General features: G+C 41.4%; 1 protein-coding gene across 2 annotated transcripts in view; it reads right to left on the minus strand.

The window, feature by feature from the left end:
* The window catches only part of PLA2G4E (phospholipase A2 group IVE), a 144,051-nt gene that overhangs the window by 15,030 nt on the left and 104,250 nt on the right, over window positions 1-24,771 (minus strand). For both annotated transcript variants that reach the window (XM_036736285.1, XM_036736286.1), the window contains exons 11-16: window positions 22,130-22,265; window positions 19,552-19,688; window positions 16,396-16,618; window positions 12,189-12,303; window positions 9,670-9,807; window positions 6,899-7,006 (exon numbers count right to left, since the gene is read on the minus strand). In XM_036736285.1, coding sequence (XP_036592180.1) covers window positions 6,899-7,006; window positions 9,670-9,807; window positions 12,189-12,303; window positions 16,396-16,618; window positions 19,552-19,688; window positions 22,130-22,265 — 857 coding nt within the window. The remainder of the gene's footprint in view (window positions 1-6,898; window positions 7,007-9,669; window positions 9,808-12,188; window positions 12,304-16,395; window positions 16,619-19,551; window positions 19,689-22,129; window positions 22,266-24,771) is intronic.

Raw genomic sequence — 24,771 nt, forward strand, 5'->3', positions numbered from 1 at the left:
GATGTGGGTCTTAAGGATACAGTTCTTATTAGTGAAGCTTGCCATCTGATGGGAAAGAACCCATCCTCAGGGGGAGATGATGTGGCAGATCTCTTTAATCAGAAATAAGCAGGTAGTGACAAAAAGGAAGTTATCTGCCAGAATCTGTTACCATTGCGAAAGAAGTTGTTTTTGAAAAATGGGAAATTGGATAAATGCAAATATGTAAAATCTTGTTGTTTTAATCAAATGACTGGTTATATTGGTACTCTTGTATAGTCAAATGAAAGATAATATGGTTTCTAAAGTGTTAATGAGAATAATTAGAAAGGGAAGAGAAGTTTTATGATGTAGGGTTGAATCATTATCCCGTGGACTAAGACTGGGATTTTAAAGTTGTATTGTATTCATGTGAGATAGAGTTCTTGGATGTTGTGAAGTGATATAAGAGCAATTGGGTATTGAGGCAAATAGTGTAATTAATTACTGTGACTAAATCAGAGACATCTTCAGTTTAGGTAAGCAATTCTAGAAGTATTTTGGAAAATGTTTTTGTGATTTTAAGCGAGAGTTAGAGCTTAACAATGTGTATAAGACTCAATTCCTGAAGTGTTCCTTTTTTCCCTCCAGAATGAGTTAACAGGGACAATCCATCAACTTGTGAGGTCAGTCATTAACCTCTTTTGTTTGTTTAAGCAAACTGGAATGGGATTCCAGTATACACAGTTATGTCAGTAAAAAGTACTAACTTATGAGTTGTTTTGTCTTATGGCTGAAATGAAGGCTGAATAATGGGTTTGAAAGATTGGAAAGGTAAGCAAAAGCTTGAGGGGATACGAAAGGCAGATGAGAAAGTTAGGGGACAAATGGGAGTTAGCTAAGCCTCCCCTGTCCTGAGAATGATAGTTTCAGATGGTTTTAGCAAGTTGGAAAAGAGTGTGAGGAAGTATTTAGAAGCTGGAAATGTTATGTAGCTTGACTTGTTAATTATTAGCTCAATGAAATTTGGGCAGTCTCATGTGAAGGATATTTATTTGCTATTTAAGATATTATGGGACTACAATTTAATATTGTTTTAAGCTCTGATTACAGGTATAGGTCACATGAAGCCCGTAGTGGAATGGCAGGCATTACAGACTGAGAATTCTTAAAGGTGGATGTCTATGCCTGGAAAAAAGTCTTGAAGACGACCTTGGACACAACCTAGGTAGGATCTTCCTGACTCTATTTCCCAGTTCTGCTATTTCCTTTCTGAAAAGGAAAATCCCCACCTGATTACTCCTAAGCCCTGCTTTCAGCATCTAATGGCTATATGATTGGCTAACAGATATGACTCATGCCTGGAATCAAACAGAGCTAAGGAAGTTATTTCCTTCTGTTAAGATATATGACATAGTCCCTCGTTTCTTTCATAGCAGACTTATATTATCAGGAAGTTTTGTAAGCACAATGCTAAATCTATTAGGTAATAGATGAATATTGGAATATCTCTGAGTTATTATAATAGGATACAGGAATGAATAGCTTACAATTTTAACCTATGTTCATGACCAAATAAAGATCAGAAGGATATAGAGATAACATCCTCCAAAAGGAGGAAATGATTAGACACAGTAATAAGACAAAGATGTAATGTGATAAATGTCTAATTAAACAGGATAGCAAATTTTGAGAGGAAAAGGCAATAGGACCAAATTGATTCCTCTAAGAATTATATACAGATGTGTATGATTGGCTCCAAAATTTATCAGTCATGGAAATTCAAGTTAATTAGTGTGTTTTGGTAGTAAGATCTTAAATGTGGATTTTTGTACAAGAAAATTGTATGAGATAGTACAAGTGAAATTATATCTCCTTTATTAAGGTATCTGTCTGATGATTTTAAAAGGAAGATGAGTTCAATTTATGGTTGGACCTTTATATTTCAAAGGACTCTTATACCAGGTACAAAATTTAGGTAAGGTTAGAAACAGTAGACGATAATATGAACTGAAATACTCTGAAGTTAAAAGAAGGAGAGCCAAATTTAAGTGATTTAAGTTATATTAAGTTAGAACTGTCTGAGGATTTCTAGATCTGAACCAGAGAAGCAGAACTCTTTTTTACTATCTAGGAACCAGATAACTACAATCAGGCATCTGAAAAAAAATTTTGTTGCTTTAAATGGACATTGGAAATACTTAACTTGGATTTAAAGTTACTTTGTATACAAATTGTGCAATTAATTGCTAGAATTAAATCAGAAATATTTTTAGTTTTGTTAAGAATGGTTTGTGGATTATTTTGTAAATGCCATCAAAGAGACATGGCATGACTAAAAGTTTATGATGCTATATGTACTGTGTTACTGGGATACAAGGAAGTTTATGATGTTCAACATTGTTAATAATGATTGCATTACTTTGTATGGTTCATGTTTAAGTTTTCTTGGTTATCTAATGTGTTCTGGGAGCTCCTGTCAGATCTGATTACTTCTACAGCTGCCAACTTGTGGATATGGACTCCTTGATCCTTCTATCACATCTGATGATTGCCTGTGCTCCTGAGTGGACATCTGAGCCCATAGGACACCTTGCCCTCCGGTTTTAAAGAGCCTGAAGGGGACAGCATCAGACGCAGGCAACCTTCCCAAGAGCCCGGACCAGAACCTGAACGAAGAACTGCTCTTTCCCTTTCTGAGTCCCTTGCGTTCCCAAGACTGTTTACTTGTACCTTTGGTATCTTTAGCTTATTTTACTTAGGTGTTCTAGTTTCCCCATTATGCTCCCTACTGATACCCCTTGCAACTTGCTCCCCCTGCTTGTTTACAAGTAGTTTATAATTACTGTGCATCTCTGGGGATGTCCAAACATAGAAAGAGAAAAAAAAAAACCTGAATCCACCTAGATAAGGATTTTTACAACTTTACCCCTGAGGAAGATAGAGGTTTTTCCACACCTTAATTGGTCTTCAGGTGAAGCTTTCAGCTTACCTTTGACCAAAAGGAGGAAATGTGGAAAATATTATACTATTTTATATCATTTTTGTAATTTCAATAAGACTCAGGGCCTGAACTACTTAACCAAAAGAAAAGCCTGATCCTAACAGTCTCTTTGTTCTCTGAGTAAGCTCAGAGATATCTCTATCTTATATCAACAAAACCCAGATGGAGTATTCCTTGCTCTGTCCATGGCCATTAAGGGTGAAAACCTTGACCCCAGACACTATCTTGAATTATGTGACTTTTCCTTATCTTAATATTTTATGGGCATAGACTATGTTGTGGAATGTTAATGGCCAATTAAACACAGAGATCCTGGGGTTGCAAATCCAATTGACACTTTGACAACTATCTAATTTGTTGTATTTACAATCTATTCCATTAAGGAAAATCCTCTTCTTGTATCATGGTTAAACATACATGGGGGTCATAAAAATGAGGTCATACAGGCTTGCTAGCTCTGGTAAAATAACGTATATAAGTTTTCTCATTGCTTTGTTCAGGCAGCCAGAGTTTATACTCTGACTCCTTGTACGTACAAGTAAGCTAGCTCTGCTATGCTTTAAGGGAAAAATAATAAACAACATGGATTTTTCTATCACCTAGCTCTGTTGTTTCCTTCAACCAAATTTTCAGGTTTAACAATGGAGAGAGGAATGGGAAGTATAGAGAACTGGAATTTTCCTCATCAACCATAGTGCCTGGCATACAGTAGGTGCTTAATTAATGCTTATTGTCTGAAAATGACTAACTACAGAATTTCAGGACCTTGGATTTCACCTCCCACTCCCTCCCCAGCTCCCACCAAATTGTGCTCCTGCTTTCAACCCAGCCTTCTCTCTGGATATTATTACCTTCTCAAACACATTCAGCTTCTCAATCAGCAGGCCTGGCCACTGACTTTGGATTTTCTTTAATACACCACTACTGTTTGACGTTTCCAGTTCACAAACCTGTGCCTTTGGCTGCTTCAAATTCTGCTCTACCCTTACCCTTTGGCGAGGTTCCTTTGGAATGTCCCTGCTCCCTGCTCCTCCCTTTCCCCCTCATCTGGAAGCCTTGTTGCACCCAACCAAAGCCCCTGTATTTCCAACCTAGGCTGGCCTACAGGTGGGAGCAGGAGATAATAGAATAGTACTCAAGTTATCTTTTGCGGGTACCCCTACAGGTAGGTGACAAAGCCACAGAATTTAGACTAGGAAAGGACCTTGATGGCCATCTAACCCAACCCATACCTGAAAAGGAACCCTTACCATAATTATTGATTAGTCAACAAGCATTCATTAATCCCCTACTGTGTGCCAGGCACTGTGCTAGGTAATAGGGATATAAAAATGAAGAATGGAATGATCCCTACTCTCATATGTGATAGGTGATCATCTGGCCTCTACTTGAAGACTCCACAGTTCCTCAAAACAGTCCAATCTCCTTCTAAACAGGTCTGGTTAGTCCTTTTCTTTTCCTGACATTAATCTCTTGCACGCATAGATCATGCTTAGATCCTGAGTCTTCCCTCTGGGGGTCAACAGAAAGAGCATAGTGTCTCTTCTATAGGATGGACCTTCAAATATTTGAAGACAACTTTCACATTTCCCTGAGCCTTTTCTTCTCCAAACTAACCATCTCCAGTTCCTTCAATTGCTTGTTATTTGTCTAAACTCAAGCATCTGTGATTTCATCATTACACGCTTTCCCTCCATTGATACAGATAAAAGTTTTTTGAGCCTCAGGCAGTCAGCTTTCATGAGTTTTGGTATTTGAAAAAAAATAAGGAGGGAGAGAATGGAAACAGAATGGCATGGATTTGGAATCAAGGGATCTTGGTTTAGATCCTGGCTCAGCTCCTTACCACCTGTGTGACCTTGGGCAAGTCGTTTAACCTCTACAGGTCTCAGTTTCCTCATCTGTAAAATGAGGGGTTTGGATTAGATGACTTTTGCAATTCTTTCCAGCTCTAAATCTAGGTCCTATGATCCTGACTGCCAGATATTTTTTTTTTATTTTTTATTTATACTTTTTGTTTGGAGGGGGGAAGGCAAGGCAATTGGGGTTAAGTGACTTGCCCAAGGTCATACAGGTAGTGTGTCAAGTGTCTGAGGTCAGATTTGAACTCAGGTCCTCCTGACTCCAGAGCCGGTGCACCACCTGGCTGCCCCTGTTTTAACGAGCCTCTCTCCACCTAGCTGAGCAGGTACTCAGACAATAGAAACACAATTCCATTTGAAGCTCATCCTCCCCTCCTTAACACCTATCCAGAATGGTAGAACCTCTCAGAGATCGTGCTCCCCTGGAAGAGCTTTCAAGGACCCGGGGGTTAGAGCAGGCATTCAGTGGAAGAATGATACTAGACACACATTTATAAGCATTTCACAAAGTGCTTTGCCTCCCAACAATTCCATGAGCTGGGCAATGCAAGTATTATTATCTCCATCTTACAGGAGACAAAGGTCATAGGTTATGTGATTAGCCCAAAGTCACACAGATGGTAAGCAGCAGAGCTTATACTGAATGCCCGTCATAATCTAGCTCCAGGTTACCTTTGCACCTGGCTTAAGAAACACTCTTCCCTTTATTAGGGCCAGACCAACTATCCACTTGCTGTTCTCCATACATGACATTCCATCTCAGATTCACAGGACCACAGAATCACAGAATTTTAGACTCAGGAGAGATCTCAGTAACCCTCTTGTCCAACCCACGCCCTCCAAATAATTCTCCTGGTATCCAAACAAGTGGTCATCTTGTCTCTGCTTGAAGAGCTCCAATGAGGAAGAAGCCCATTCTGCTTTGGGACAACTCCAGTTATCAGTAGGTTTTCACCCTATGTTAAACCAACAACTGCCTCTTTGTAGATTTCCTGTTTTTTAATCTGGGGCCAAGAAGGGCAAGTCTGATCTCCTCTACAAGACAACCTTTCAAATACTCAGTGCTAGTTGTCACGTCCTCTCAAGTCTTCGTGTTTTCAAATCAATCAATCAACAAGCATTTTTTTTGAGGGGGGAAGGCAGGGCAATTGGGGTTAAGTGACTTGCCCAAGGTCAAACAGCTAATAAATGTGTCAAGTGTCTGAGGTCACATTTGAACTCTGGTCCTCCTGAATCCAGGGCCGGTGCTCTACTCACTGCGCCACCTAGCTGCCCCCAACAAGCATTTTTAAGTGTTTGTTCTGTGCTGGATATGGTGCTAAGCCCTGGGTATATCAAGAAAGGCAAAGATAGTCCCTGCTCTCAAGGAGCTCACATTCTAAATGGGAGAGAAAACATGTAAATAAATAAGTTCTTTTAAAATTTCATTTTACTGAGCATTCGCTTCACAAGTGAAATTAAATATACCCAGTTTCTTCAATTTATCCTCAGAAAGCATCAATTCAAGACTCTTTACCATCCTGGTTACCTTCCCTTCAGTACTTTCTAGCTTTATTCCCAGGGGCATGCTGGTAAATGTTTAACAACGAGCTCTGAAAACTCATGACACACCTTAAGTTTAATCTGCATTAGTGTTTTCTCCATCACTCTCTTAAGTCTAGAGAATCAGCAACAATAAATCAAGGCTTGATTTGTAGTGTCTGCTGATTTAACAACTGGCTGGATGCTCAATAAATGTTTGTTGAATGAATGAAGTTAGAATTCAAGCCTGGGTCTTCTGACTCTAAATTCAGTGTTCGTTTTACTACTGCCGTATAGCAAATCCTCTTCATACCACTCTTGCTGGCCTCATCCCTCTTTTCCCTTCCCCTTTCTCCAAAGCAATCACCCTCCACTCCAGACAAGTCATGGGCCTCACCATCCCTACGTAAGCTCGTCCTACCTTCCCGTTCTATTGTTCCAAACTGGCATCTCCTTCCTTAGCTGCCCCAGCCTCTCAGAGAGTTGTGTTGTAGTTCAGGCATGGGGTTAGTATCTAAATCCCCTCTGCAAGGAGAAGCCAACTAGTACCCACCAATATCACGCGTTTTGTCTCTTGTCCATCTGTGGAAAAATTCCTCTGAACTGTGGGACAGATTCCAGGCATCAAGCATGTTCAGGGAGAAGATGCTGCTCCACAGGCCTGGGGGTAGAAGAGGCAACAGTGAGCTTCTCAGCAAACACGAGGTCCTTCCAATGGTTCAGATCTGGCCTCAGATACTTACCAGCCGTGTGATCTCGGGCAAGTCACTTCAATTCTGGCTGCCTCAGTTTCCTCAACTGTAAAATGGGGGTAATAATAGCACCTACCTCACAGGGTTGTTGTCAGGATCAAATGAGATAATATTTGTAAAGCACTTAGCACAGTGCCTAGCATATAGTAGGTGCTTAATAAATGCTTGTATCTCCCCTCTTCTCTTTCTTCTTTCCTTCTTCCCTCCCTCCCTTCCTTCCTTCCTTCCTTCCTCCCTCCCTCCCTCTCCTCCCTTCTTTCTTCCTTCCTTTCTTCCTTCCTCCCTTCCTTCCTTCCTTCTTTTCTTCCTTCCTTTCTTCTTTCCTTCCTTCTTCTTTCCCTCCCTCCCTCTCCTTCCTTCCTTCTTTCTTCCTTCCTTTCTTCCTCCCTTCCTTCCTTCCTCCCCCTCCCTCCCTTCCTCCTTCCCTCCCTCCCTCTCCTTCCTTCTTTCTTCCTTCCTTTCTTCCTCCCTCCCTTCCTTCTTTTCTTCCTTCCTTTCTTCTTTCTTTCCTTCTTCTTTCCCTCCCTCCCTCTCCTTCCTTCCTTCTTTCTTCCTTCCTTTCTTCCTCCCTTCCTTCCTTCCTCCCCCTCCCTCCCTTCCTCCTTCCCTCCCTCCCTCTCCTTCCTTCTTTCTTCCTTCCTTTCTTCCTCCCTCCCTTCCTTCTTTCTTCCTTCCTTCCTTCCTCCCTCCCTCACTTCCTCCCTCCCTCCCTTCCTTCCTTCTTTCCCTCCTTCCTTCCTTCCTTCCTTCCTTCCTTCCTCTCTTCCTCCCTCCCTCCCTTCCTTCCTCCCTCCCTCCCTCCCTTCCTTCCTCCCTCCCTTCCTTCCTTCCCCCCTCCCTCCTTCCTTCCTTCCTTCCTTCCTTCCTTCCTTCCTTCCTTCTTTCTTTTCTTTCCTCTTTCCCCAATAGCTCCCAGAGCTACTGTCTGCATCCATTAAATTCTCCAGAGGAGAGGGGAAGGCAGGGGCAGAGGAAAGAGGAGGGCTAAATCCCTGCCTGATCCCTATTAAATACAAAAGAGCGAACTAAGGCAAGTCCCTGACAGCCCCTGCCCCCTATGCCAGCCTGGCTTCTACATAAGGAAAATGATTGATGATTTAAACTCAACTCTGCCATTTGCTGCATGTAATTTCCGTGGGCTTCAGTTTCCTTACTTGTATACATACATTCTGGCCAGCATAAAACCTCTCTAGTCTCCCTACAAATAAAATAAGGGAATTCAACTAGACGATTACACAGGTCATTTCTTGCTCTAAATCTATGATTTGATAATTCTTTGATCTTTTATCACTCATCAAACATTTATTGTACACCTACAAGATGTAGGGAACCATTGAAGGAACAAATTGATAAAGTGACTATCATTCCAACCCCCAATCTTCTCAGACTTCTTCCACTTAAATCCAAGACCACAGAATCATATATTTAAAGCTAGAAGAGGGGACCTTAGGGTCAATGAGCCTGAGAAACAGTGTGCTTGGCTCTCTGGGGAAAAAATATTTGCAGGATACAATTTTAAGTTTAATTAGCATTATCAACATTTTCCCCATTATGTTCTTAAATGTAGAGCAGGAGTAGGGAACCTACAGCCTCGAGGCCACACGTGACCCTCTAGGTCCTCAAGTGCAGCCCTTTAATTGAATCCAAACTTCACAGAACAAATCCTCTGGCCCTGTGGGTCCTCAAGTGTAGCCCTTTAATTAAATCCAGACTTCACAGAACAAATCCTCTGGCCTTCTAGGTCCTCAAGTGAGGCCCTTTGAATCCAAACTTCACAGAACCAATTTCCTTAATAAAAGGATTTGTTCTGTGAAGTTGGAATTCAGTCAAAGGGCCACACTTGAGGACCTAGAGGAAAATATGTGGCCTTGAGGCCGCAGGTTCCCCACCCCTGGTCTAGAGAATCAACAAAACAGTAAATCAAGTGCTGATTTGTAACATTTGCTGATTTCCGAGGCGCAAACATTCACACTGAAAATTTAGCAATGGATTGGTTAGAGCTGAGTCCAGAACATTCCTGAACCAAGTTGTTGCTGTCTAGTTATTTTTGAGTCATATCTTACTCTTGGTGACCTCATTTGGGGTTTTCTTGGAAAAGATACTGAAATGGTTTGCCCTTTCTTTCTCATTTTACAGATGAGGAAACTTAGGCAAACAGGATTAAGTGACTTGCCCAGGGTCATATATCTAGTAAGTGTCTGAGGTCAGATTTGAACTTAGGTCTTCCTGACTCAAGGCCTGGTGCTCTATCCACTGTGTCACCTGGCTGCCCCAAGCCAAAACCTCTCATTTATAGATAGAGAAACTGCAGCCCAAGTTGGTGATGTGACCTAGAACCAATGGAGCATCCAGGATGACAAAAATCATAGGATCACAGATTTAAAGCTATGAGAAAACTCATAGGCAACCCAGCCCAACTCTGTTTTACAGATGAGGAAAACCTGAGGCCCAGAGAGGTTAACCAAGGTCACACAGATACTAAGTCAGAGAGGGATTTGAACCCAAGACTGCTGACTCCATAGCCAACACATTGGGAGCCTAGCCAAAGAGACGTCCCAGGATAAAAAGTCACCTAGCAAGTAACATAGCCGGGACTCCGGGATCTTCTTCATCAATCGTCCCATGTAGAACTCGGAGCCAAAATGTTCCGTGGGTACGAAGGCTCCATATTTCTGGAATCCCACTTCGTAGGGGGTGAACTCCACCCATTCTGCATATAAAACAGCAAAAGAAAAGGAGTGAGGAATCATTTCTGTTCAGAGGGCCCCAAAGGAGAGCTTCAAGTTAGGACTATTGAGAAGGCAATAGTGTTAAGAAGAGAAACCACTGGGACAGCTAGAATCAAAAGAACCTGAGTTCAAATCAGACTTCAGACATGTACTAGCTGTGTGACCCTGGGCAAGTTACTTAACCCCAATTGCAAAAAAAAAAAAATCATTAAAAAAAAAAAAAGAAACTGTTAGCACAGCCCTCTTTGCTCTCTCTGAGTCAGGGCTTCTTAATCTTTCTTGTGGAACACTCTTCGTCTTCACCTCCACCTTCTGGCTTCCCTGGCTTCCTTCAAGTCCCACCAAAAATCCCCCCCCTTCTGTAAAAATCCTTAATTCTAATACCTTCCCTTAAATTGTTGATCCCCAATTAATTCTTTACGTATCTTGTTTGTTCATGGTTCTTTACATGCTGTCTCCCCATTAGAGAGTGAGCTCCTTCAGGGATGTCTTTTTCTTTTCTCTTCATCCCCTTAGCACAGTTCCTTCCACAACACTTAGCACAGTGCCTGACACATACCAGGCACTTAATAAATGTTTATTCACTGCCTGATTGATTCTGTCAGCCTGGGGAAGCCTATGGACTCCTTCTCAGAATTGTATTTTAAATGTATAAATTTTTATTTACATTTACAATCCAATTTTATTTTATTTTTTCTTTGTTTCTTCCTTTCTCTTCCTTTCTCTCTCTCTCCTTTCTTTTTCTTTTCTTCTTTCTTTCTTTTTTCTTCCTTCTTTCCTTCCTTCCTTCCTTTCTTCCTTTCTTTCCCTTTCTTTATTTCTTTGTTTCTTTCTTCCCTTCTTTCCTCCTTTTTTCTTCTTTCTTTCTTTCTTTCTTTCTTTCTTTCTTTCTTTCTTTCTTTCTTTCTTTCTTCCTTCCTTCCTTCCTTCCTCCCTTCCTTCCTTTCTTCCTTTCTTTCTTCCTTGCAATTGGGATTAAGTAACTTGCCTGGAGCTACACAGCTAGTTAGAATCTGAGGCCAGATTTTATTTACATTTATAAAGGCAACCAATGATATAGAAATACAGACATCAAAGCATTAAAGAAACAAATTTGTGATAAAATAATATACTTATTTTGGGGTCTAATAAACACTTTAATTTCAAAGTAGCAATCGGCATAAATGATATTTTGAGATATCTGTAACAACTGAAATGCAATGCGAAAATATCTGTGATTTCTATTGATGACAAAGATGGGGGTAGTAATAGTAAATAATCAACCTCAAGGGGTTGTTGTGAGGATTGAATGAGATAATATACAAATGTTATCTAAAGTCCTGCCCCCTAGACAATGAAGAATGTATAGCTTCAGACACACACACTAGCTGTGTGGCCCTGGGCAAGTCACTTAACCTCGGTTGCCTCCAAAAAAAAAAGAAGATGAATATATAGAATTTGTGCTTTCGTTTTGTGCTACATAAATGCTAACTATTGTTACTATTAAAGTCACAGATCCTGCTAACACTACTGTACTTTGTTGCTTACATTCATTCTTAAGGAAATGCTAAATTTCAGTTAGTTAGAAGTTAGTGAAAATAAAAATATATATTTTTCTCCATGCAAGTTCAAAGATCACCCCTGAAATCTATCCATGTTCCCCCAGGTTAAGAGCCACTGTTTTAAGCCGACACCATCAAGAATACTGGAGGAATGAAGAAATTGCAATTCCAACAAAGGGCAGGAGAGGGCAGTATCTGCTCAAAAACAGAAAATGACCCAGACCCCCCCCCCCCCACTTGCCTTTTTCTCATTCAGTGTCACTGACACTGAAGACAATGAGCAAAATAGCCCAGAGAAAGTTACAACCCACAGTCTAATAAAATGAGACTGAAAATGGGAAACCGGATTCTCCCTGGGAATCTGCAAAGGGAAGAGTGCTGCCCCCTAGACAGTAAAGAACATATAGAATTCTTTCCTCTGGCAGAGGTTGTATTCTTTCTGTTCTATGTCATTCAAAGCTGGGAAAGTGAAAGATGATTCCAGCAGGGCAGGAGAGTCATGAGAGCTGGGAGGAGAGCAAATTAACATGCTTAATTAATTGATTAAGCTTTGGGAAAATAAAGAAAGGTTTCATAGAGTCATAGATCTAGAGTGGGAAGAGGTCATTTAGTCCAACCTTACTCCCTCCTCTATTTTACAGATGAAGGAAACTGAGGACCAGGAAAGTTGTATTTTATTTAATCTTTGTTGTGGAGATAAATAAGAAGGATGGTGGGGGTCTCTTAGGAATGTTGGGGTAGGGGCAGGAAATGCACCTGCAATCTCAGGTTGGCTCCACCAGATTTAAGTCTGTTAACTGTCCAAGGGATGCTGGAATTACCTCTGAAATCCTTGTTGCTTACATCATCCTTCACATTGATGGTGAGGTAGATCGGGAGGGGATTCTGGCCCTGGCACACAGCTTCTTTTTGCCATGACAACTTCCCTTCGTATCTCTGTTTAGAGAAAAAAAGGAATCAAAGGAGAAGCGATGGGCTTACATCTGGAGCATGGGTGAGGGGATCAGAGAGAAATCTTCTTTGGAACGAGGCTCAAAGAAGGGATATATCTCATGAGGGGAGAGACAGAGACATTGAGACATCTCAAGGCTGTTGGTGGATCATAGGATCAAAGTCAAGGCTGTCAGATCCAATACCCTACTTTTGCATTTGGGGAAACTGAGACATAGAGAGAGAGGCTAAAGGACTCACTCAGGATCACATAGCCAGGAAATTTCTAGGGAGTCTGATTTTAGGCTAGGTAGTACAGGTTATTATACTGTGAATGCAGGGACTGTAGTGAGCTGTGGGAGGATCTCAAGGGCGAGGAAGACCAGCCTTCAGATGTCCAGCAACCTGAAGCAAAGTCCTGATTGCTCCACAATAGACATGGTTCTGCATGCTCTCTAGGGGCCAGCACTGATTTGGGTTCAGGCTCAGTTAGAAAAGTAGGACAGCCTCCCAGCAGTCTTTCCTCCCATTGGCACAACCAAACTGTTTTTGTGTGCAACATCATCCCTTACTCTCTGGGAGGAAAGCCTGCCTAGTAGTCACTTTTATGTAGGAATGTAATAGAGGGGGCAGCTAGGTGGTACAGTGGATAGAGCACTGGTCCTAGAGTCAGGACAGACCTGAGTTCAAATCTGGCCTCAGACGCTTACTGGCTTGTGTGACTCGGAGCAAGTCACTTAATCCCAATTGCCTCAACAACAACAACAAAAAGAGTCAAGTGTTGAGAGCCAAAATTAAAATTTTCAGTGTGAGCATTTATATTTCAGATATTGCAAAAGCTACAAATCAGGGCTTGATTTATTGTTTTGCTGACTTGTCTAGATTTAAGAAAGCAATAAAGAAAATGTTGACAATGCAGGCTAACTTAAAAAGCCTATTGTGCCTTTTTAGAGAGCTGGTTGTTAAACATTTATCAAGACGCTCCGATTTTATCTGTCTCTACTGACCTGTCAGATTAATGTCCTAATAGCCTGGTGCTGAGAATTTTACTTTGTTGAATCCCAATCTTTGAATACCAGGATTTGGTCAATTGCACAAACAAAACAGATGTAGAAACATCAGGCTGGGTGTAGACCCAACAGAATGGGCTATATTCAAGGGATGACCATAGCCTTATGAAAACCAGTGGATCAGGCAGCTAGGTGGTGCAGTGGATAGAACACAGTCCCTAGAGTTAGGAGGACCTGAGTTCAAATTTGAACCTGGGCAAGTCACTTACCCACAATGGTCTCCAAAAACAAACAAACAAACAAAAAAAATAAATGGGCTTAGAGATGTTCTTTATGTGTACATTTTCAGACATGGACAACGTGGGGATTTCTTTTGTTGGACTATATGACAATGTATTGAGGGATTTATTTTTCATTTTAAAAGAAAATTAAAATTGTCATTCATTAAGGGAAAGAAATGTTCTTTCTTAAGAATCAGGCGACTAGGTAGTGCCGTGGCTAGAACACCTGGAATCAGGAAGACCTGAATTCAAATCTGGTCTGATACCTACCAGTGAGTGACAGTGAACAACAAGTCTCATACACACACACACACACACACACACACACACACACACATACTGTTGAGTTAAATGCTTCAGATTTTCCAAAGATACTTAATAGTTGTACGACACTGGATAACTTACTTGTCCTTTCTAAACCTCAGTTTTCTCACCTGTACAATGGAGCACTGTAAGGTTAATGGGGTATAAGATCTTCCCTGCCCATTAATAGGCCTCAGGTGGAGCCCATTAAGGGAAGCTTGCTTAGGGGAGGCCTGCTTGTAGGAAGACTTTCACACCTTTTGGTACTGAACTAATTAGGCACTGAGTCACTGAGGGTTGTGATGCCTTCTGGCTCTGAGCCTATTAGCCAAAAGTGTATATATACTCTGATGTGAGGTTTTACTTTGGGGGCTCCCTTATGAGAAGGATCTTTTGAGGCTCTGGTCAAGACTCAGAGTAGTTGTATGTTCAGACCCCCTACTTCTCAGTTGTAAAGGCTCTCTCCATCCAGTGGTGTATGTAAAGTGTATAGTAATATTGCTTTGATCCAGGCAGTCAGAGCCCTGTCTGTTGGTCTAATTTCTCTGCTTGTATTTTCTCTGACATTCAAGGTATTGACCCTTCCCCTGAACTAGTGAATGTAATTGAAAGCAGGATTGTTAACCCCCTTTTGAACCATCTTTCCTAGAAAAGCAGATGAAAGAACCTGTGTTAGCAGGCTATCCCAGGTATGGCAGGGTGCTTGCTCTTACAGGCACCTACCTCACAGGATGGTTGTAAGAGTCAAATGAGATAACATATGTAAAGTATTTGGTAAATTGTAACCACTATAAAAAAAGGACTTCTGTTTGCCTCAGTTTCCTCATCTGTAAAAATGGGAATAATACTAGCACCTACCTCCCAGAATTATTGTGAGGACCAGATGAGATAATATTTGTAAAGGGCTTAGCACAGTGCCTGGCACGTGGTAAGCATTATATAAATGTTACTTTTTTTTTGGCAAGACAATAGGGGTTAAGTAACTTGCCCAAGGTCACACAGCTAGTACATGTGTCAAGTGTCTGAGGTCAAATTTGAACTCAGGTCCTCTTGACTCCAGGCTCGGTGCTCTACTCACTGCACCACCTAGCTGCCCCAAACGTTACTCAAATATTAAGAGGAAACATGGTAAGATGGGTAGTACCAGAGTTAGGAAGACCTGAGAAGAAATCCCACCTCTGACGTATACTTGCTGTATAGCCATAAGCAACCTCCCTGGGACTCAGTTTCCTTTTCTATAAAATGAGAATAATAATCCTTAGATACCTGCCTTGCAGGGTTGTTCTGGGGCATCAGTATGTGAAAGTGCTTTGCAAACCTCGAAATGTTGTATAAATGTCAGTTATTATGTTTTCTTAAAATGTCAAATTTCAGACCAAACTTAAGACTTTCAGTTTACATCAGTCAAACTTTAAAAAACATAACATAAACAATTTTTTTTTCTGCAGTGGATGAGAGGGAATGTAGGTATTAATGTTCATCACTCTGGGTGCTGCATTTTCTTCATCATAGGGGTAGGGACAGGAAGAGGCACTGGACCTGTGGTTTAATTGGTATAGGGAACTCCCAGGTCAGGAAGCTCTTTCTGCTGATTCAGATCGATCTAGTTATCACCTGAACTATAACTCAAAATAGCCATATGGATCAGCATTGGCCCAGAGGCCAAGACCCAATCTGCAAGGAGAAAGCCCGGAGCCCTGAAATATGTGGATACCTCTTCCCAAGACCGTGCCCAACTTATACAAAGATGCTGACTGGTCCTCATTTGAATAGTGCTGACTTTCTTCAGGCCACTACTGGCCACATACTCACAGACCATCAAGGTCTCCTGACTATGTAAGGATAAAAACGGTTAGGGAGGAAACATTTGGCACATTGGGGATAGATTTACCGGCAGATACGTTCCTGTGACTCATCCACAAGTTAGACGAGTCGTTAGTTGTACCTGTATGAGGGAGAAAATTTGAAACCACCAAGCCAAATGTTACAAGGTAGAGTGACTGAGCAAGAAAAACTTTAGTCTATTATCTGAATTTGCGGTAGAAAGGGACTCTTGTATTACAATGGCAGTGATATAGGGAAAAACCACTCCCATACTCCTCCCACCATCCCCAAAGTTCCTACTCCCCTACTCCCCACTGTTCAGTTAAATGCTTCGAATCCTGTCTCAGATACTTGTGTGGCACTGGGTGACTCAACCTTTCTAAGCCTTAGTTTTCTCATCTGCACAATGGGGCACCTCCCTCACCGGCTGATTGTAAGCATCAAATGAGATGTATTTTGCAAACTGTAACCACTATATAAATACTAGCTGTTATTATATAAGCATATATAGAGTAACTATAAAGAGAATAAGTACAAATATATACACAAAGTAGTTAGATTTAAGGAACCTTGGGAGGGAGGGCACCAGCAGTTGAGGGAATCAGGAAAGGCTTCATACAGAAGAAGATGCTCACACAATCAAAGTCAGCTGAGTAACCCAAGAGGAACAGAGAACCTACCTCATCCCCCAAAAAAGACTCGATCAATAAACCCCACAAGTCTGTGAAGGTCACTCTGTAGCCTTCTTGACTCCTTTGCTTCAGGTCCTCCTTGTAGTAACAGAGTTGGTCAGGGTAGAGTGAAGGGATCTTGTTTTTGACAGCATGTCTTCGAGCCTCCCGGATGGCCTCCTCCAGGTTTTTGGAGGACCAGTCAGCATCTTTGTATAAGTTGGACATGGTCCTGGGAAGAGGCATCCAAATGTTATAAGACATGCAAAGTACAAGTGGGTTTAGGCTGGGAAGGGAGTTAGCTCACAGGCTTACCAGAGACCCTCTAGTCCAATTCTGTTTTTATAAATGATGAAAATGGGGCCCAGAAAGGTGATTTCCCCAAAGGATCCAAACCCACATCCTCTGACTCCAAATACATTAACCCTAGGTTTCTGTTTCCTAAGTGGCACATGAACAATTGTATCCCAGCCCAGCTCCGCAAGAAGTAGGCTGGGTGAGGGGACAAGAAGTAGGCAGGGACAAGGGGATGGGGATCACTGATTTTGTAGACTGGCAAAAGTCTCTGCAGCTGAAAGATGTTTTTGTTGTTGTCTTAAAATTTTGCAAGCCTGCTTCAATGAGCAATGGGGAAGAAAAGATTAGCATAGGGAAGGTTTTCCCTAGTGTTCTCCCTTTGCCTGTCGCTGCCTCTCTCATCCATATTATCAAAAAGAACAATTTTCTCTTCTGTTTATATGTCTGAGCTCCCATAAATGTGTAGCTTATGTATAACTATGCAAGTGACTAGAATAATTAGCTCCTCCCAAGTTCCCTTTCCATAGCTATTTCTCTCCTAAAAGGATTCAGTAAAGTATAAGCTCCTTGAAGGCAGGAACTGCCTTTTTTTTTAGTCATTCAATAAACATTATTAAATATCTGCTATGTGCCAGACATTGCATTAAGTGCTGAAAATACAAAAAGAGGCAAAATACAGCTCTTGCCCTCAAGAAGTTTACAATCTAATGGGGAGACAACATTCAAACAAATATATACAGGATAAATAGGAAATAATTAAAAGAGGGATAGTACTGGAAAAAATATACACACATTTGTGATACATACATGTATATATATGTATGTGTTTAATATATATTATATGTGTATAATATATTATAATCTATAGATAGCGCACACACACATATCCCATGCCTATAGAGAGACCAGTGAGACAATGAACTTGTCCCCAGCACAGGTCGCTTTTGTCCCCTGTCCCTCATATGGTGCTCTGGCATAGCAAGGTTCAGGCCCTAAGAGTATCTGTTTAGGGTAGAGGCAAAAAGTATCCCCAATACCCAGCACAGATGCTTGAATATTTTCTTCTTTTAGTCTGGACCTATGATTTTATTGGCTTCAATCACTCCATCAGTCACTAGGCACTGATTAAGCGCTTACTGTGTGCCAAGCACTGAGCTAGGTGCCGAGGATACAAATTGAATGAATGAAGCAAATCCTACTTTCAAGAAGCTTACATTCTAATGGGGGAGACAACAAATACAGAAATAGGTTTATACAAAGAAAATAAAACAAGAATAAATATACAGTAGTTAAACTGAAGGTAGCTTGGGAGAAAGGGCACTAGCAGTTGGGGAGATCAGCAAAGGTACCATGGGAAAGAACTAGTAAAGGCAACTTCCTGTGTAGAAGTTGTACCTCTGGCACCTACCACTGTGCATAATATAGAGTTGGGAGTAAAGAGGCAAAGTGGATAGCATGAGAGACCTGGGTCTAAGAAGGCCTGAGTTCAAATCCAGCCTCATACTCTTAGTAGCTATGTGACCTTGGGCAAGTCACTTAGCTTCTGATGCCTCAGTTTTCTCATCTATAAAATGGGGGTAATAATATAAAATAGGGATAATAATAACCTGTCTCCCAGGGTTGCTGTGAGATCAAATGAGATATTTGTAAAATGGTTTGTGAATCTTAAAGCTCTACATAAATGCTAGCAAATATTACTATTAAATGCTCATTGAATGAATACATGAGTGAATGGATGAAATGGAAATTTTTATACTGATGCAGATTTACAACTCATCTGTAACTTAGAGTCTTAGGGAGATGCTGGGGGGCAGGGTGGTACTGAACGACTAAATGACTGAGAGATGAAGTGAAGGTCCATAGGCTGTATGTATTAAAGTCACCCCTGAGCCCAGATCTTCCTGACTCCAGGTCAGCCTTCTTAATCACTTGTTCTCCTCACACTCCTGGCACATGGCAGAAGCACTGGTGAGGCAAAGGAGTGTGGGGGTGGAAGGGTGGGCAATGATCAGAGCATGAGAAACTGCTCACACCTTTGCATTCTGGGCTCAGTCAACATGATACAATTAAGGGAGGAGGGAAGTGAATGAATTTCTTTAGCACGACATCTAAAAGTTATCTCATGACACATCATGCCACTTTGCAATCCCCTTATGAACTTGTGATATTCCATTTTGATTTATAACCTATTGTGTATACGTATGTGCTTTCCACACACATACACACAACAGTTGGTTTTTTTTTTCAAACTTTGTATTTTCTTCAGGGCTTACATAGCACAATATTCTTGTTGTTGTCATTTTGGTCAGACCTATGGAGAGCTTCCTGGCAAGGAAACTTGTTCTACCAATGTGAATCAATGACTGTTCTGCAACTTACAGAGATGCCTGAGGCATTGAGAGGTTGCCCGGTATCTATAGTACCAGATATGTGACGTGAACTCAGGTCATCCTGAGTCAGAGGGCAGCACCCATCTACTACGCACACTGCCTCTGCATTACCCATGAGATCGTAGGATCATAGAATTAAAGCAAGAAAGGATCTTAGAGGCCATAGAGTCAACCCCCCTAATTTAATAGATGAGGAAACTGAAGCACAGGGAGGGTAAGTGAAGTCACCCCAATGTTACACAACGAGGAAGTGTCTGAAGCAGGATTTAATGCCTGTTGAATGTTCAATGGCTTGGCATCAGTGATATTAGAAATCAATTCAGTCATTGCCACAGACCCAAAAGAAGGGAGTGGAAACAGCAAGTGATGTTTTACCTTCAGGGGCCAACAAAGGGACTCCCTCTCTCTCCCCTCAAGACCAAACACTCTAAGGCTTTGCTCCAAGGCTTAAACCCATCAGGGACTCTTGAGTCCTCACCAAGTTGCTCCAGAAAGGCCTGTGATGTAGGTGGCACAGTTCAAGATGTTCAGCTTCTGAAGCCCCAACAGGTGGCCATACATGGCAGTCATCGATCTCAGGCCACCCCCTGTGGCCATGATTGCCACCAGTGGCACCTGATGGACACACAGAGACAGAAGATTAGAGAGAAGGAGGCTGGGCAATGGGGCTTAAGAGGAGAAGCTGGAGCAGAGGGTATTTCACCACACAGAGAAAGTAGAATGGATAGAATGGAGATGGGGTGGAATGGAGAGTTGGAAGAAAAAGCTAAGTTATAGGAGAGGGGAGAATCTAGAAAGCTGAGAAACCAAGAATTGGATTTAACCAAAAGAACAAAAGAAAGATCTATCTCTCTATTTCTCCACTTCTCTCTCTCTCTATCCATCCAATTATCCCTATCCATCCTCTCTCATCTTCTTTTTCTTCTTCTCTTCCTCTCCCTTTTCCTTCTCTCTCTCTGTCTCTCTGTCTCTGTCTCTGTCTCTCTCTGTCTCTCTCTCTCTCTCTGGATCTTGGATTTTACAGCTAGAAGGTACTTTAAAGGCCATCAAATCCATCCTTCAAATTTTTACAGGGGAGGAAACTGAGGCACAGAGGTTACGTGACTTGCTCAAGGCCATACAGATATTAAGTTTTATCTACCTGGACTTGGGTTCCAGGTGCCAGCTTACTCAAACTAACTCCAAACCAACTAGAATGTGGAGAAAAGAGATGTGAGGTCAGTGGCTTAGTCTGAACTCCAGAGGGTCTGGGCAAAAGAAGAATCCAAGGGAAGGGCCACTCTATAGCCTAGTCTTACCACTGCTTTGAAAGGAAGGATCCTGGTTCATGGAATCACAGAATTTGAGAGCTGGAAGGGATCCAAGGGAGCAGCTATCCCAATTCCTTTATTATCAAAATGCAGAACAAGTACAGCAATGAAATGAAAGAGATGCCCAGAAAAGTGAAATTCCTCGACCAAGGTCATACGGGTGACCTGGGCTTTTAAAGTGGGAGGCTTCTAAAAAAATATCCTGCATAACAGATCTTTGATCTCTGAGGATGGATTTGATTTCTGGAGATGGCCATAACTCATTTGGAGCCAATGCTGGTGAACAAGGGGAGTGATCAAGCCAAAGTATGCAGTTTTGGGGCATGGGAAAGAAAGGCCCTTGGGTTGGCATGTTTGAGATGCAAAGATTCCTTAAAGGTAGAGAAGGGAAGGGAAGGGAAGGACCCTCTTTCCAAACCCTACCTCTTCCAGAGAGCCTCCACCTGGTAAATGAAAGGGGGAGGGGCTTATTGAACTTCCATCTACTATCTATCTCCTTCCCACCTTCTGTATTCTTGGAAAGCCGTCTGTCTGTTGCAGCGATCATTTGGCAGCTAGCTGGCATAGTGGAGACAAGTGCTGATTTTGGAATCAGAAAAACCTGAATTCAAATCCTGCCTTTACACTTAATAACTGTGTGATCTTGGGCAAGTCACTTAATGTATTTCAGCCTCAGTTTCCTCTTCTGTAAAATGTGGATAATAAAATCTACCTCACAGGGTTACTGTAAGAATCAAATGAGATAGCATATATAAAGTGCTTTGCAAACCTTAAATCAAGTGTCGACTGTTATTATCATTGGGGCAGCTAGGTGGTACATTGGATGAAGTGCAGACCCTAGAGTCGGGAAGAGAGTTCAAATCTGGCCTCAGACTTGTACTAGCTGTGTGACCCTGGGCAAGTCATTTAACCTGTTTGCCTCAGTTCACTCATTTGTAAAATGAGCAAGAGAAGGAAATAGAAAACCACCTATATCTTTGCCAAGAAAACCTCAGATGGGGTCACAAAGAGGTGGACATGACTGAAAACGATTCAACAACAAAAATTATCATCATCATCACCATAATTATTGCCTCTTTTGGAGGTGGAGTCTCTAATGATTGGCTCTAGCCCCTAAGAAGGATAAAGCTTAGACAATACTAATGAAGGCTAAATTACAAAAGGGGGAAAACCTTCCAAGCAGAACCCCTGTTTTCCACTGTCTTCCCCAGATGACTGCCATGTTTCTCAGAAGGACGGAAGGAAAAGGCTCCTGGGAAGGAGGGACAAAGAACTGTATCTTCAATTGTTGGGCTCTTGTTGTCATGATACTAAGATATATGAACAGTGCTTGAAGGAGGCCCTTAAAGAAGGAAAGATCTACTGGATCAGTGGGTTGTGGGAAGGAACTCCTTTTGTATAATGGGATTGAAGGTGGGAAGATCTTATTATACACACCTAGCTGGGGGTAACAGATGTAATACAGGACACTATAAAACACCTTAGAATGGATCTTGCTGCCTCCTAGGTTATCCTAAATTCCCTGATAATCCCATAGGGATAGCTGAGCTGTAAAGGCAGCCCATGGGTGGACACAACAGATGGGAGACATGGTGGGCATAGATAGAGACAGTGAACGGGAGCTGGTGGTACAGTTAGCAAGAATTCTCCAAAGGGAAGGCAAAGGGGAAATTGTCCATGAAAAACACCCCATTTCGAACCTAGCTCAGAGCATATTTTAACCTCCTTAGTCCGAAGCCAACTGACCTCATCGTCTTGCAGATCCTGTTCCAGCTGTAACACTTGCTTCAGGGCTTCTGCTACAATGACCTTCCGTTTCTGCAGGAACTTCAGCTCCTCTGAGCACAGATTGTAACCCAGCCTCACGTTCAGTTCATCAGGGCTGTGGTGGGAGAGAGGATGCTTGTCACCCACAATACATCAGAGCTGTTACTTCCACATGCTCGAGTGGCCAACTCTCCCATTCCTCAGCTTGAGTGGGAAAGAAATTGGTGCCTTGAGAAGGACACTGGATTTGGAAGCAGAGAACCTGAATTTGAATCCCACCTTTGGAATTTACTACCTGTTTGGTCTTGAGTTAAGTTGCTTCACCTCTCTGGGCTTCAGAGGGTGGACCAGATGATTCTTGGACTATTGCAGTAGCCTCCTAATTGATCTCCCTGACTCCAACATCTCCTTTCTCTAAACTATTCTTTAAACCATAGCTTCCAGGATATTTCTTTTAATTTTTAAAAATTTTTTCCAATTACATGTGAAAAAATTTAAACAGTTTAAAAAAATTTTGAGTTCCAAATTCTCTCCCTCCCTCCCCCTCCCCCTCTTTGAGGAGGCAAGCAAATTGATATAGGTTATATGTGTGTAGTCATGCAAAGTGTATTTCCTTATTAGCCATTTATGAAAGAAAACACAAACAAAAAAGATGAGAAAAATTTAAAAAGTAAAAAAAAAAGTATACTTCAATCTGGATTCAGACTCCAGATTTTTCTTTGGAGGTAGATAGCATTTTTTATCATGAGTCCTTTGGAATTGTCTTGGATCATTGCATTTCTGAGAATAGCTGTCTTTCACAGTTGATTATTATACAATATTGTTGTTACTGTGTGCAGTGTTCTCCTGGTTCTGCTCACTTCACTTTGTATCAGTTCATATAAGTCTTTCCAGGTTTCTTCAGAATATTTCTTAAAGCACAGGTCTGACTAGGTCACTACCCTGCTCAAAAAGCATCTCTCAATTGCCCCCAAGATAAAACATAGACTCCTGGTTGGCTTTTAAAACCTTTCACTGTCTGCCTCCAGCCTGCCTTTCAACATGAAACCCAAACTCCTCAACCTAGTACTCAAGGCCCTCCACAATTGAGCCTCATGGGTCATTCTTCTCCAACCTTAACTTCTACTGCTTCCAACAAATACCTTGCATTCCAGTTAGGCAAGTCCCTTTGTTACCTCTAGGACATTAAACTCATTCTCATTGCTGTGACTTTGCTCAGTCTATTCTCTCCAATGTAGAAGGCCCTTCCTCCATTTTTCTGAATCTTTTCCATCCTTTAAGGCCAATTCAAATGCTTCACTTTTCCCTAGCTTAACTCCAGCCCACACTGATCTCTCCTTTGGCTGCACTCTTTTAGCACAGGGCTAGTACTATACAGTTCAATATTTTATTATTTACTGTAATATGTTGTTCCTTGATCATTTTGTAACTCTAAGTTACAGATCCTGATCATTTTGTAACTCTAAGTATAGATCCTGATCATTTTGTAACTCTAAGTTATAGATCCTGATCATTTTGTAACTCTGAGTTATAGATCTCTAAGATCCTGGAAAGCAGGAGCTGTCTCTCAGAATTTCACAGAAACATACAATTTTAGAACTTCTGGAAGGAACCTTAATAATTTAGTCCTTTTTGCCACCAAAGTCCTTGGTTCTGTCAAATGGCTCATCATCCAAAATGGTCATGATTCTATCAGTAGAAATAACAGTAAAGAACTTGCATTACCATTTGTTTTAATGTTGCCTGAGGATCATAAGACCTTTCCGTTTGACTTGCAGCTAAAACCTTCTACCCTTATTAGAATGTGAGCTCCTTGAGGAACTGTCTTGCATCTCTGTTTGTATTCTTAGTCTTTTGCATGTAATAAGTTCTTAATAAATGCTTTTCCATTTCCTTCTTTCCTTTAACACCCAGCAACAATATCCCCATAACTTAATTTGCCTTTTTTTTTTTTTTTTTTGGTATGTGACAAGGGTATGGTTGGCGGTAACTTGAGCATGTACACCTAGGAAATCAACAAATGCTACAAATCAGGACTTGATTTATTATTTTGTTGATCACCTAGACTTAAGAAAGTGGTAGAGAAAATGTTAACAATACAGATTAAACTTCAAAGTGTATTATGTGGATATTTTCCCTTGGAAAGCTAGTTATTAAATATTTACGTGTACACCCCTGGGCACATCACTGCTACTACTAATACTACTTCATTTCTTCATCCATCTTCCCACTTCCACCCTGTAACATTATCCCCCATAACTTAACTTTTTTTTCTTACCGCTACCTTATTCAAGAACCTACAATGGCTTCCTATCACCTCGTTCATCAAGTCCAAACTCCTCAGTATGGTTTACATTTTACAGGAAACTGAGGCCTAGAGAGAAGAGACAACTTAACCAAAATCATATGGCCAGTTAGTCATGATTAAGAGTAGAACCTAGGTTTCCTGAATTCCAGTTCAGTGCTCTATCAACCACATCTTCATTTCCTATTTCTCTCCCATGGTGCCCACAACAGGGCTGGGTACATGGTAGGTGCTCAATAAGTGGTTGCTGACTTCACTTACTACATGCATATAAGATATGACTCTCTCTGTCACTGTCCGGGAAATGTCAGACATT

This window comes from Trichosurus vulpecula, chromosome 8, assembly GCF_011100635.1.
Source record: "Trichosurus vulpecula isolate mTriVul1 chromosome 8, mTriVul1.pri, whole genome shotgun sequence".
In the NCBI taxonomy this organism is placed as follows: domain Eukaryota; kingdom Metazoa; phylum Chordata; class Mammalia; order Diprotodontia; family Phalangeridae; genus Trichosurus; species Trichosurus vulpecula.